Source organism: Cottoperca gobio, chromosome 3, assembly GCF_900634415.1.
Source record: "Cottoperca gobio chromosome 3, fCotGob3.1, whole genome shotgun sequence".
Classification (NCBI taxonomy): Eukaryota; Metazoa; Chordata; class Actinopteri; order Perciformes; family Bovichtidae; genus Cottoperca; species Cottoperca gobio.
Window position 1 is genome coordinate 21,560,378 of NC_041357.1, and position 14,503 is coordinate 21,574,880.

General features: G+C 44.4%; 1 protein-coding gene across 1 annotated transcript; it reads right to left on the bottom strand.

Annotated features, from left to right (window-relative positions):
* Positions 1-873: 873 nt before the first annotated feature.
* On the bottom strand, positions 874-14,503 carry kif7 (kinesin family member 7). The gene is given in 22 exon segments (XM_029428564.1): positions 874-2,118; positions 2,120-2,253; positions 2,829-2,990; positions 3,206-3,404; positions 3,495-3,701; positions 3,979-4,194; positions 4,276-4,452; positions 4,582-4,707; positions 7,467-7,664; positions 8,061-8,266; positions 8,356-8,511; positions 8,780-8,898; positions 9,040-9,185; positions 9,509-9,667; positions 9,918-10,070; positions 10,176-10,368; positions 11,026-11,373; positions 11,904-12,303; positions 12,396-12,510; positions 12,512-12,594; positions 12,809-13,201; positions 14,354-14,503. Coding segments are annotated over 21 exon segments (4,089 nt in total). The 5' UTR covers positions 13,140-13,201; positions 14,354-14,503; the 3' UTR covers positions 874-1,857.

Here is a 14,503-nt window from a genome sequence, read left to right on the forward strand (position 1 = left end):
GATACACACTGTACTCTAATACACACTGTACTCTAATGCACACTGTACTCTAATACTAGTAACCATTTCAAATGCTAAGGTAAACAAACGTGCATTACACCAGATGCTGGAAACACTTGAACTGTGTTATTGTCAGTCATGTTACAAACACAGTGCTATGCACGGTTAAAGTTATGCGTATATTATAGATCACTACAGTTATGTACAGTGACTAAACCAAAACTAAATGTAATTACTCCAATCAGTAGGTAACAAACATGCTCTTTAAAAAACTAAACTATTTAAAAATGTTAACCTACATTCATCCATCTATTAAAGGAGACCGCTGCTAGATCTATAATTGTTTTTAGGTAGTCAGTTTTATTGTGTTAAATTCAAAAGAAAACAATTTGCAATTAAACCAGATGAACTGACAATTAAATGGCGATGAATGAATGATGCATTTTATAACCATGCATGCAATTCATTCCCTCAACATTGTCGCTCTGCAGTGCATTAAAGTAATTTGGCCAATATTTATAAAAGAAAAACAAATCGCAGCTCCGTTTAAGGGCGTTTTTAACACGTTTGTGTCCTTGACAAACACGTTATCTTTGGTGAAAACAACAAAATCACACCATTCCATGCCGGGGATCAGCAGCTAGTGTGTCATTGTCAACTCTGAGATACCGCAGCTGTGGCACACACACACACACACACACACACACACACACACACACACACACACACACACACACATCACACTACTGTGTGTACTGTGATAACCAAAAAAAATCATCTGCAAAAATAATTTCCCCGTTTTTGTGTCTGAAGTTGTGGAAGAAGTAAGAGCTTCATGGAGAAGAACAAAGAAATAGACAAGCCACATGAGTGTTAGAGGCAAAAACATTTTAATATAAAATACTGTAGAAGGTCAAAAGACTACATGATGAGAGAGCATCATTCTTTTGTAATAATGCAAATGATTCACCTCTTGTTGACTTTCATGGTTGGCAGGACCATATACCTACAAATTACTGTAAGACATGGAAACATAAACTTTACCTCAGTGAAAGTGCTTCATATATAAAATCAGTGGGTGTCCTTGCTTATTACAAAAATGTTATATACAGGTACAAAACATGAAATAGAAAAACTAAAGACGGGTAATGCCACAAAATCTTTCAGAAACCACAGAACAGAAATCTATGTGAACGGTCTAAAAGTGACAATAGACAAGTTATTTGGCTTTAATCTTATCATAATGAAGTAAATGTTGATTGCACAATGTAATGGCTGTAGAACAGTGACATCATCTGCGTTGAGATTGGTTCCCTGTAAGCCTCGCTCTCACTATGCAACCCTGCCTTCCACCGGGTTATGATCTCCAGGGAAGATGAAGGCTGTACTTACGGCACAAAGCCGTGAAAAACAAAATGCAGTGTTTCCTGTGCAATGTTGCTCTTTTCCACGGAGAGTAGCTAGCACTAGCTCCGTAAGTCGCTAGAGGACGTCATATGCTCATTTGCATATCTGCGACATCATTGTGCAGCCATTTGCGTAAAGCTTAGTGGTTGTGTCGGTCACAGCGAGGGGGAGACTGCCTGCACGCTGCCCAAGAGGAGAGGGAGAGGGAGAGACCCCGTGCAGCTGGCAGGAGAGCCGTGGACTACGATTACTAATAACAATGTCATATATTTCAAGATATTTCTTGCTTTTTCCCCTAATGGTCTGAATAAGTTGCTAAATGTGTCACTAGTAGCTGATTCTGAGGAAAGTAAGAAGATCCAGCTGTCTTTGCGACACTTGGAAACGCTCGGGGGGCGAAAAGCAAAAAAGTTGTCTATTGCCACCTTAAGTAGCACAATACATTTATTTTCAGACAGGATTCTTCCGTACATCAATTAATACATTGTTGGAAGTCAGTGGTCCGACGTTAAGGCTGGAGCGACGGGACTCTCTGCGAGACTTAACTACAGGAATGGGTGCTTGCCCGCCCCAGGACCCCGTACCAGTTTGAACTACACGGTTAACGGGAACGTCCCCAGCTGCTCCGAGCCATAACTCCTCCATGACAGCAGGTTCCTCTGTGGGGAGAGAAGAGCGTCTCCACGTGGACGGTAGCGGAGTGTTTACCAAGCTCACGCATTTCCTCCCTGGACCTGCAAGGTTTGTCAGACTGGTCCGTCCCCCTGCTTCCTGGGCTGTCCTCATGGCAGCGGGTCAGCTTCTCCATGCTGCCAACGCCTGCTGGTTTACCGTCCGATGCCACAACTGGAAGACAACACGTCAAAAGGAAAACATTATTACCCAACAGATTTGAGAGCTACTACTTGGAGCTTACTGAATCTAAACAAATGTTAAGATAGAGATCTATGGGCAAGACGCTGACTCGTGTATCTTGTATGTTTGGAGAGTTGGTCGCGAACGTCCTAAGGAAGTTACCGAGATGCGTACGTGTGGTTAAAAAAGCAAGTAGATCTCCGGGAATATTCTTCAATTGGACAGCAGACATCTAAAAATGTCACCTTGGTCTTTGGGAAATTGCGATGGGCGTTTTAAAAACTATTTATTACCTTCTGCCATTTTACAGAACAAATGACAAAAAAATAACAGACACATTAATGGATAAAGAAAATAATAATTAATTAGAGGAGAATGGAGAATCTATGCAAGTATGTGAGAGACACAAATGATTTGAATAAGTGGATCCTTTTTTTACGGCAGAAGCACAGCGTGGCTTAATGGCAGGGATATCCGAAGCCATCTTGCTGCAAGCTGTAAACACAATGATTATGTTAATCATAAATATGAAAAGCAACAAACACTTTGATCTAATAATACTTTACCTTTAGCGTGCTCCTTCAGGTGGCTGCCCGAGCCGCAGACTTCCCTCAGTTTGTTGCTTAGTTCCAGATGTGCTGCCTTGTAGTGGTTTAGCTCCTGGCTGAGGTTATGGATCCATCCTTCATACTGCCGCTGCCTTCCTGCCAGGCCCTCGTCTATTTGGTCTGTGGGGATGAGACACACACGATAGCAAGCAAATATGATCAATTTTATAAAATTATGGAAATAGTAAAAATAAGTTATATTCTATCTGTAAACCTAAAATATGTCCAGTAAGGAATTCATAATATATTTAAAATTGTGCAAGTAAGCACATGCAGGCAAACTTTTTTTTGTGAGAGATGATAATTAAAAAATGAAATGTCCATGTAATCTGCACCTCGACACTGCTGCAGTAAGAGCTGCACACTCCTCTCATGCTCCTTCTGCTGTTGTGTGAGCCGGCGATCTGTGTCGAGTTGAGTGCGATCGAGGGCGTTCTCCAACCACTGCACCAGCTTCTGCTGCTCATCCAGTTGCATTTCCAGCTCAGCCAGGGCCAGCTGTAGCTTCCGCTCCTCCTCACGCAGAGTCACCACCTACAGGAAACATTGACACACACGTTCAGACATAAAACAGTCTGACACTGCTCAGTAAAAAAGTAGAATCTCCTGTCATGTTGCACAGACCTTGTCGAAGTACTTGCACAGCAGAGCTCTGGTCTCAGAGGCAGACAAGTAACTGAGTTTGGCCATAAGGTTCATCTCCCACTGGGAGAGCATACTGGCAGAAGCCCTCAGCTGTCTCTGCCTCTGAGTGATGGCCTCATTCTTGTACTCAATAGCTGCATCCAGAGCTTCGATCGCCTCGTCCAACTGGAAAAGTGTTCGCTCCTCCTACAAATGTCAGAGCGAACAGATGGAGTTAATGAGAGTGTGAACATTCAGTGCAAAACGGGTGCCGTCTCAAGATTTGTTACTGCTTGCCACATGTTTTCTAGTCAAATGTCCCATTATTGCCATGTTAGCACTTTATTCTGGTTTGCTGCACAGCGATATCTCCCATAATCTGAAATAATCTGATCACAATTTAAATGATATTGTGCCGTCAGTACTATGAAAACACAAACATATATCCTATTCCTATCCATCCTTCAGAGGACTCAGATCTGACCTCGGGTGAGAGCAGGCTCCCCTGCCGCAGCTTATCGTCCAGCTCCACTCTTTGTATAAGCAGCGAATCTTTCTCCTGCCGCAGGTTGGAGATCTCCTGACGAATCTGTTGCGAGTCTTGAGCACTGCTGCTGCGAAGAAGACCGTTCCTTTCACTCAACTCTTGCTCAAGTGACTCAATGCGCCCCGTAAGCGTCACCAGGTTTTGACTCAGGGCCTGGAGGGAAGAGGAATACAAATGTTCAGCCTTTGCCAGTTTACCGTGTCACTGAATTGAGTTGTTTGTGGTTGTTACTACCTGACTGGAGCGGAGCCTCTTGGTCTCCAGTTCGCTGCGTTCCTGTAGCAGGGCTTCCTTCTTGGCCAGGATTTTCTCTCGCTTAGTGAGCTCTCCTTCCAGATCTTCAAGTTCTTTCCTCTGGTCAAGTACCCGCTCCATTTCCCCATCCAGCCAACGTTTTTGTTCCTCAATCTTCTGCTCACAGGGAGTCAAGACACAAAAGCCAACACGTCACAAACTGCAGGGGAGCGACAGCCCAGCAAGTGAGAAATTCTTTATAAAGAAGTTGAGAGAGATGAAATCTCCTTAAGATTCTTGTCCCACCTGTTGTTCTTCCAATGAGATGACGGAGCCGTTGCTGCCACTGCGTCTCTGCCTCTGGAAGGCAGCGACCTCCTCCGTCTTTATTCTCAGGATCTTTTGCTGCTGCTCATTTTTTATCTCGAGTTCCTACAGAAGGGATGGAGACAAAGGAATATACAAATCAATTACATGACCAGTATATAAATAAAGAGAAATAAATGCATTTGCCCTTTATGCAGTATACTGATGTTTTCCACACCATTGCCAGACATCTGGACTTTTGATTGCATATTTTCCTAATAAATTGCGGACGAGATGGATTTTCTTTCACCTCTGAAAAAACAAACATGTCATCTGCAATAATAAATTGAGACTAGATTGACTCTATATAACAGAAACAATGACTACAACCAGAAATGTATGGGCTTGGCAAACCTATGAATTTACAGTGATGATACAATAGTCAGAGTAAGTGAACCTTTCTAGAGGTTCCCTCAAACTCCAGTTACATTTTTACAAAATGTTGCTTAAATTAGCTTATTTTTTTCTGCTAAAAGAAAATCTGAAAAAAGGTTAGATAGAAATGTCTGTAAACATCGCACTAATCGTTCTCTGGCAAGCTAACTGGCTTTAAAGCATTTGTAAGAAAACACAAGTTTAAATGACTCCTGCAGTCACAGAGTTAAGTTCATCAGTTAACTTTCATTTTGGTCTTAGGGTTTGTTTTGCAATATTCTTGCACATGTTTTGTTCCTCTCTGGGAACCATCACCTTACTGTGGTGGAGAGGTTTGTGTGTCCCTATGAACTTGAGAGCTGTGTTGTCTGGAGCCTAGTGCTCCTGGTAGGGTCTCCCAAGGCAAATTGGTCTCAGGTGAGGGGCCAGACTAAGAATGGTTCAAAAACGACTTCATGAAAGAAAGGGAAAGGAAAGGAGAGACCCTGCCCGGAGGAAGCCCGGGGCCCCCGTCTGGAGCCAGGCCCAGAGGGAGGGCCCGACAGCGAGCGCCTGGTGGCCGGGTTTGCCACGGAGCCCGGTCGGGCACAGCCCGAAGAAGCTACGTGGTGCCTCCCATCCATCCATCCTGTGGGCCCACCACTCATGGGAAAAACCGCTGGGGTCGGGTGCGCTGTCACATGGGTGGCAGTGATGGTCAGGGACCTCGACGGACCAGACCCGGGCAGCAGAGGCTGGCTCTGGGGACGTGGAACGTCACCTCTCTGTGGGGGAAGGAGCCGGAACTAGTGCGGGAGGTGGAGCGCTACCAGTTGGATCTGGTGGGGCTTGCCTCCACGCACAGTCTCACACCTCCGGCGGAGCTTTTCAGCCATCCCTGTGGAGGTTGGGGGCATTGAACCTGAGTGGGCGATGTTCAACCCTCGAACACCGTGGTGGACCGCCTCGTCAACATTGCGTGGAAGTCTGGGACAGTGCCTAGGGGTTGGCAGACCGGGGTGGTGGTTCCCCTATTTAAAAAGGGGGACCAGAGAGTGTGTGCCAACTACAGGGGTATCATACTTCTCAGCCTCCCTGGTAAAGTCTACTCCAAGGTACTGGAAAGGAGGGTTCGGCCGGTAGTCGAACCTCTGATTGAAGAGGAACAATGCGGATTCCGTCCTGGTCGTGGAACAACGGACCAACTCTTCACTCTCGCAAGGATCCTGGAGGGGGCCTGGGAGTACGCCCATCCGGTCTACATGTGTTTTGTGGATCTGGAGAAGGCGTATGACCGGGTCCCCCGGGTGATACTGTGGGAGGTGCTGCGGGAGTATGGGGTGAGGGGGTCACTTTTGAGGGCCATCCAATCCCTGTACGCCCAAAGCGAGAGTTGTGTCCGGATACTCGGCAGTAAGTTGGACTCGTTTCCCGTGAATGTTGGCCTCCGCCAGGGCTGCGCTTTATCACCAATCCTGTTCGTGATTTTCATGGATAGGATATCGAGGCGTAGTCGTGGAGGAGAGGGGTTGCAGTTGGATGACCTGAGGATCTCATCGCTGCTCTTTGCAGATGATGTGGTCCTTATGGCATCATCGGTCTGTGACCTTCAACAGTCACTGGATCGGTTCGCAGCCGAGTGTGAAGCGGTTGGGATGAGGATCAGCACCTCCAAATCTGAGGCCATGGCTCTCAGCAGGAAACCGGTGGATTGCCTACTCCGGGTAGGGAATGAGCCATTACCCCAAGTGAAGGAGTTCAAGTACCTCGGGGTCTTGTTCGCGAGTGAGGGGACAATGGAGCGAGAGATTGGCCGGAGAATTGGAGCAGCGGGGGCGGTATTATAGTCACTTTACCGCACCGTTGTGACGAAAAGAGAGCTGAGCCAGAAGGCAAAGCTCTCAATCTACCGGTCGATCTTCATTCCTACCCTCACCTATGGTCATGAAGGCTGGGTCATGACCGGAAAGAACGAGATCACGGGTACAAGCAGCCGAAATGGGTTTTCTCAGACGGGTGGCTGGCGTCTCCCTTAGAGATAGGGTGAGAAGCTCAGCCATCCGTGAGAGACTCGGAGTAGAGCCGCTGCTCCTTTACGTTGAAAGGAGCCAGTTGAGGTGGTTCGGGCATCTACTAAGGATGCCACCTGGGCGCCTCCCTAGGGAGGTGTTCCAGGCACGTCCAGCTGGGAGGAGACCCCGGGGAAGACCCAGGACTCGGTGGAGAGATTATATCTCCTCACTGGCCTGGGAACGCCTCAGGATCCCCCAGTCGGAGCTGGAGGATGTGGCCCGGAGAAGGGAAGATTGGGGTTCCTTACTGGAGCTGCTGCCCCCGCGACCCGATCCCGGATAAGCGGTAGACGATGGATGGATGGATGGATGTTTTGTTTTTGGCACAATAGTTCTGTGGTTGAAAATACCCACACTTTACATAATGCTGCCACTTAATGCTGTAATAGCCTTGGTTACCTTGACCCTGTGCGTTCTTCTTTGCATCTCGCTCTCCAGACGTCGTTTCTGCTGACTCTCCTGGCGCAGCCGCCTTTGCAGTTGCTCCTGCTGCTGCCTCATACTCTGAACGCTTCGCTCCAGCTCCAACACACGACGTTCGCTCTGGGCGGGAAGGTTAGCGAGACGAGCGGTATCCCTCTGACGCTGACTGAGAACCTAAATCATACACATTTTCCTTATCAGAAGTTCAAAAGTACAGGTCCAAAAGGTCTCATGTATAAGAATGTAAATAAATCATTGTGCAGCGTTTTGTTGTTATAGACTGTGCATATCAGAGAAAGCACAAACAATATTATTTTAGATTAGGGCTGAACAATGAATCTAAATTTTATCCAAATCGTTATTTTTCTAGCCTACAAAATACAAGATAAGAAAAAGATCTTTGTTTGACACAGATCCTCAAAAAAAAAAATTTCCTTCCAATATCATGAATAATATCACAATTGCAAAAATAATTGCATATGGATATTGTTCCCAAAACGACATCGCTAAATCTCTGGTTGTGCTGCCTATGTGTAATTATGCATGAATACAGAGGTGTGGCAGTCAAACCTGAACTTTGCTTTGAGCGGCAGCGATCTTCCTGCGACATTCCTGTGCTCTGCTCTTGTCTGTGGTGCTGATCTCTCTCTCTTGCTTCTCTAGATCCTGCAGCTGCCGTTGGGCCTCCTGCACCTCCTGTCGAGCCTGAACAGCTTCACGCTCCAGAGCCGTGATCTTATGGCTGTACTGCCTGTTCAGGGCCTGAGCATCCTTACCTTAAAAAAAAAAAGCCCCACAAACAATTGATTTATAAAAACCTCTCTTTGGAAAACATTCAGCTAAGGAGGGGTAATGACATTGCTACCTGTTTTGACCAGCTCCTTGATGAGTTCTTCCTTCATGCGGATGGTGACAGACAGCTCCCTGATCTTCTGCTGTGCCTGAAGGAGTCCCAACTCCGAAACACCTTCAAAACTTTTCAGACTTTCACGCACAGATGTCTCCCCGGTACTGGTGTTGGCTACACAGAGATTTGAGAGAATACACAGGTCAACAGGGAGGAAGGGAAGGGAGCAGAGCTTCAAGGCAACAGCCAAGTTTCAAGCCCTCATGTGAGACATGTGGATCTGTGCATAAATGATTTCTAAGGAAAGTAGACAACAAGTGTGAATATCTGAGTCCGAACAAACAACAAACATCCAGTCGATCCTTATTTGAACTTGCCTTCCCAATCAAAGCTCCTAAATATATTTGTAACATATAGAGGCCCCTCAGGTTGTTATACTTACATGATTTTCTGGCAAAACAGGGGTGCTGGCCTGGATAAGGCAGAGATATGGGGGCTCTACTACCAATTGGCAGTCCTCCTGACAGCATGTCCCTCGTGGTCCAGGTCAGGTTCACCTGTCTAACAGAACCAAAGGCATCACATATCTATAAATTGCACACGTAACATGAGCAAAAGACATGAGCGTGAATTATTAATCTTATTAACACTTGATTTGAATAGTGTAAGCTGCAAGTTACGACTTCTATAAACACAACATACCTGCGTCTCTCCTGGATGAGGTTGGAATGACTGCACTCTTCTTCCGAGTCCTGCATTTCTGCTCCTCCTGGGTTCTCCTGCTCCTCATAGAGGCTACCATCCTGATCACCACAAGGCCCATTACCAAGATAACCCACTGGGCTGACCTGTAACCACACACACACACACACACACACACACACGCACATCAACACACAGCCACCAACAAGGCAGCTACAACATATTCTTATTAACTGTGTAAAAATGTATTTGGATCTCTATAAAGATGATAGTAAAAACAAGCTTCAATAGATTGTTCTAGTTCTTTGTCAGTGTGTGGGCCTTTATTTAAATAGGATGGGACTCTGGTACATTGCAACTTTAGTATGTGCACATCCCATTAAAGAGCATGCACTTCCATTTCTTACCACTTGTTTAAACTTTTAAATCCACACACCACCACATGGTGAAAAACTAGCTGGTTGGTTACCTGTCTGTGCGTGCCTCCGTTCTGACTGTGCTGCATGGAGCCCATAGGGGCCGTGTGTGGCCGGGGTCTCGAGTTAAGGCCCAGGCTCATCAGCCCCGGAGTAGACAGCAGACACTGCAGCTCTACTATCAAGTCCTGTTGCTCCTGCAGCTTATCACTCTGACACAGAAGGAAATTAATCAAATGAGTAACATATCAAAGAAGGCAGCAAACGCATCGTGTTGACAATCAGTTTATTATAATATAATCAGGATCGTCATCCGGCTCCCTAGTTGGCTCATATTACTGCAGGGCTTGGTTAACCATGCTGTGACCATGCACGTAAATACAGATGATGTGGCACGCCATAATTAAACTGTGAAATCCTGCACTAATGGAAAAACAATATTGGAATTCCACTGCATCTCACCTGCTGTTTGTATTGCTCCATAGCGTCCTCCAGAGCTGCTAAAAAGTCTGTGTTCTCTCCCTCCAGCCGCTGGATCTGTGCTTGAAGCAGGTCCATACTATCCTCTTTCTCCCCATGCTCGTGGCTCCACCTCTCCTCCGCAGCCTCTGGATCCTGGGTAACACATATGACACCTTTATAAACATGTCAGTGCTGGATATCTAAAGTTCTGACTCAAATGTTTTTAAATATCGCCTTGGGAGAGGGAAAGACACAAACCTGCGTCCTGACAGAAGGCCTCCCTCTCCTTAACGCAACACTGTCTTCAGTAGAGCTGTTCTCGATGCCGCTGTCAGGTCCCGAGGCAGTGGTCAGTCCACTCCGCTCCTCCTCCACTGAGCACAGCCACTCCTTCACTCTCAGACTCTGCTCTGCAGTCAGAGCCCCTTCACTTTGCAGCTCCCGCAGCAACCTGAGATATATTAATAATAGCACATGTGAAGGAAGGCAGCACTAATGCTTCTTAAACCTAATGTGTATAAACATTAAGTAAAACACATCTCACAGGATGAGAGTCATTGAAAGAAGCCTGATCTAGATGATACCGCCTCTATAGCTTTATGCAACAAACTCCACTGTTTACCAGAGTCTGCCATGTATTCCTCTCAGCTCCTTAAGACATAAAGCCAGACTTTTCAGCAGTGAGCTGCACTCCACCAAAAATAAAAAATAAAGTGACTTTAAAGTGTGTGAAATGTCTAAAATGTAAACTAGCAATTGGATTTCATTTGGCTCACGTGGAATTAAGATAGTTCATAGAATGGTGGTGTTTTTCATGATTAACGTCAGAGTCAGAAAGAAGGATGCCTGAACTGTACGACATAAAAAAAGAACAATAATGGCAATAATGTAATATCCCTAATTTTGTTTTTATGTTGTGAGCCTGTGCAGGGGGGGACCAATGGCGTATTAATTACATATACACATTCATTCACAAATTAACTTAGGACATTGCAGAATAAAACTAACTAAGACAGTCAGTAAAAGTCGAAACAGGCCATTACACCCTTACAGCACATGTACAAATGCAGAAGACTACATTCAACTTGATCAAGCGATGTGTTTTTACCTGTAAGCAGTGTCTGTGCACGTCCTGTAGTGGGCGCTCTGGGCCTGCATTCTGCTGATCTCTCCCTCTCCAAGTCGAAGTCTCCTGTTTGGATCAGCGTGAGAAATGATGCGGGTCTCTGAACGCTGGCGGTTTTCGAGGGCTCTGCGAAGGGCCTTGATTTGTTGCTCCAGCCCCTCCACCCGATCTGGCTCACGCTTGCAGTTGACCGTCGCCCGGTTCTGAATGTTTCTGGCCCTCGTGGCGTAGTTTAGTGTATTCAGGCTCTCGTCAAAGTCTGACGAAGAAGGGCTGATGCAGGCAATCATCAGCGTTTTTGAATTTCCTCCCAAAGAGTCTTTTAGGATCCTAAGTGAAACAAAAAACATATGAATCAAACCAAAGTGACATTTTACACTAATTTCTGTTAGAGTGGTAAGCTAAAGTATCTCATGAGCAAATCATTCACATAATAACTAAAAACGTTCTGGCAACTAATTACAATCTCTATCATGTACATTTTCCAAATTAAACGGGCACTTGAACCAAAATGTATTATTCCAGGTATATCACCATTTGAAAGAATTTCCAATGGAATCAGAAATAAAGAACAAAAATATTTGAAACTGTGAAATACATTGATTTAAAAGGATTATAAAATATATAAACAAGGTATGACATCAAATGTAAGCAAATGTTAATTTTGTTAATGCCTGCAATAAAGTATATATATATATATATATATATATATATATATAAAAATAATAATAAAAAAAAATATATATATATAAATATATAAATATAAATATATATATTTATATATATATATATAAATATAAATATATATAAATATAAATATATATATATAAATATAAATATATATATATAGTAGTATGTACCTTGTGATTTTAGAATCCCTGTATGGTATGTGAGAGCCTTTCCTCTTGGGGTCCCCCAGTGCCCCGATAACATTTCCCAGAGCCAGAAGGCCGCTGTTAATCTGGATACTCTCCTTCAGTCTCTCTCCAGTGTTCCCTGTCTTTAAGATGCGCTCTGACCCCGCAAGGTCAACAAAGTGGAACTTGGAAGACAACATTTGTGGTCCAGAATTTGTAGCAGTCCCATAAAGGCGAGAGCCTCCCCGACGCTGGTCCATATAGACGGTAAAAATGGTGTGTGACCGGCTGGAGTTAGGATTCATCTGGGTCGCACCGGTGTGCCTGGCTGTGTTTCCTGACTCTAGTAAACTCAACACCTCATCAAGACCCTCCACTTCGCACTCCTTCACGCCACACAAAACTACGAAGACACAGAGACAAAAATAATTAAATGCAGGTTAATACAAAAAGCGAACCACTTTCTTAAAGACTGCGAGGCTGCCTATTCCATACCAATGTTGCCTTTATCCTCCCGGATGTGGATGTCCTTGCTGGCTGTCTCCACCTCCAGCAAGTCGTTGAACTCCTCCTTGTAGACCTCCAGATAGGAGACGCGGACAGAGAAGTCCTGTGAGGTCATTTTCATCTAGCAGCTTGAAGACATCTGCAACAGCCCTGGGGATAATACCCTGCTCCTCTTCTCTAAAGGAACCTACAAACACAAATAAAAACACAGAATTGCACGCTAATTGTTACAGTAAAACCTGATTAGAGCGTAACGTGTGCTGGACTTTGTATCTTGTCTTGTTTTCTTTTGAATAGCCTTTTGCAAAAGGACTTACACTTTAAACTTAGCTTTAATAGAGAATAAACTGAGCTGACGACGACTAAAATGGACAATGGAAAATATCATATAAATAACTTACAAATATTAGCTTCTCCAATGGTGTAAGTCTTGCCTGAGCTTGTCTGCCCATAGGCAAACACTGTAGCATTGAAACCTTGAAAGAAGGCATCTATGAGTGGCTGAACAGACAAAGAATAAACATCGTCTTGACAGCAAGTTTCTTCAAATAGGTAGTCGCAAAGAAAGTGTCGGTCGTGGCCCAGAGTCACACGGCACAGCTCCGAGTCCACGGTGATGCAGCTCTCATGGCAGTGTAGAAGCTCTTTCGGCAGCAGGGGACGCACTCGAACAGCTACTTGCACTGCAGAGTAATCCCCTCTGCCTTGGCCACTGGGCACTTTGGGAGACATTTCTGTTGCACCGTCGGAGCTCTTCTGTGTTCCTCTGCTATGTATGGATCATCTTTGGGCCACTGAAGGGGATAGAAATCATCTGTCACCAAAAGATTTTTCAACACCTCGTCGTCTTCTGGCTTAAAGATGATAGGACTATAAGTAAGTATGAGAACATCAAGTGATAATGCAATGAACCAACCCAGCAGCTCAAACACATCGTTTGTTCAGGTCGGCAACGATACAACACACTTTAATTTACAGTAGGAGAGGGTGATGTGGGTAAATACTCTAATAATGCAATTTCAATACAGTATATGTGTGATATAGCAACTAGTCTGTAAAGTAGAAACTGTTAGATAAAATAACCTTGGTAGGGATTTGTGTATGCATATTTAGACCTATGGCAAGTTTCTTTTATTGCTGACAAAACGTGTGGACAGCAGTCAGAATGCAAGTATGTGAGTGTTTATTACCTGCATTATATAAAAAACCTTTTAGGGAAAATAACTGACAAATAAGACATTAAACATACATTTTAGTTTAGCTTCTTGCAGAGGTGGCAGTGCACACAACTGCCCACTACTAACTAACTAAACATCAAAGTTAAGGGTAACCGAGGTGACTACAATCTGGATGTAGAATCACATTATCAAGTAACGTTATGATTAAAAAAGTTAGTACGATGAGTTGATTTAGCTGAATGCTAACGTTACACAGTAATGTGAGACAACATAACTTAGTTAACTAAGTTGCAGAAATCCTTATTCTTTAAGAAACTGTGTTAACTTTGACTAGGTTCCTTATGTTTACGTAAAAAGGCGATCATTAAACATTTTAAAACACCATAAAGTAAAGTTATTTGAGCTATGTTAGCAAGGTGAAGTTAGCTAACCGAGCCACCGTTACCCCTGTGTAACAACGTGAAGCCGTTAGGGACCGTTATCCACAAGAAACACACGCATGTAGGCTTTTTAATAAATCTTCTATAACAAGAAGCTTCCCTGAATCCCACACGGTAGTATGGTCGTCTTTACCAGATAACTTCATGCTAAGCTAAAGTTAGCAAATTAGCCAGAAGCCCGAACAACAAAATCAAAACATGAGGATGGGGTTGGATATCGTCATCTTAGAGGCGCTGCTGAGTTACACTATCCCGGGACAGAAGGCTAATGTTGAACAGCATGTAGTGTTGTAGGATCTCGTAACTGCTAACAGTTAACACAACTTACTTTAATGTGGCAGAAGTTACACCATGGACTCAGGATAACACTGAAGGTTTTTTTTTTCTTCTTTTTTTTGGGAGTGTGGAAGTCAGTCAGGGGGAGGAGTCCATGGAGGAGCCCGAAAGTTTGGGCTGAATGTTGGGTGTGGTCTCAAGA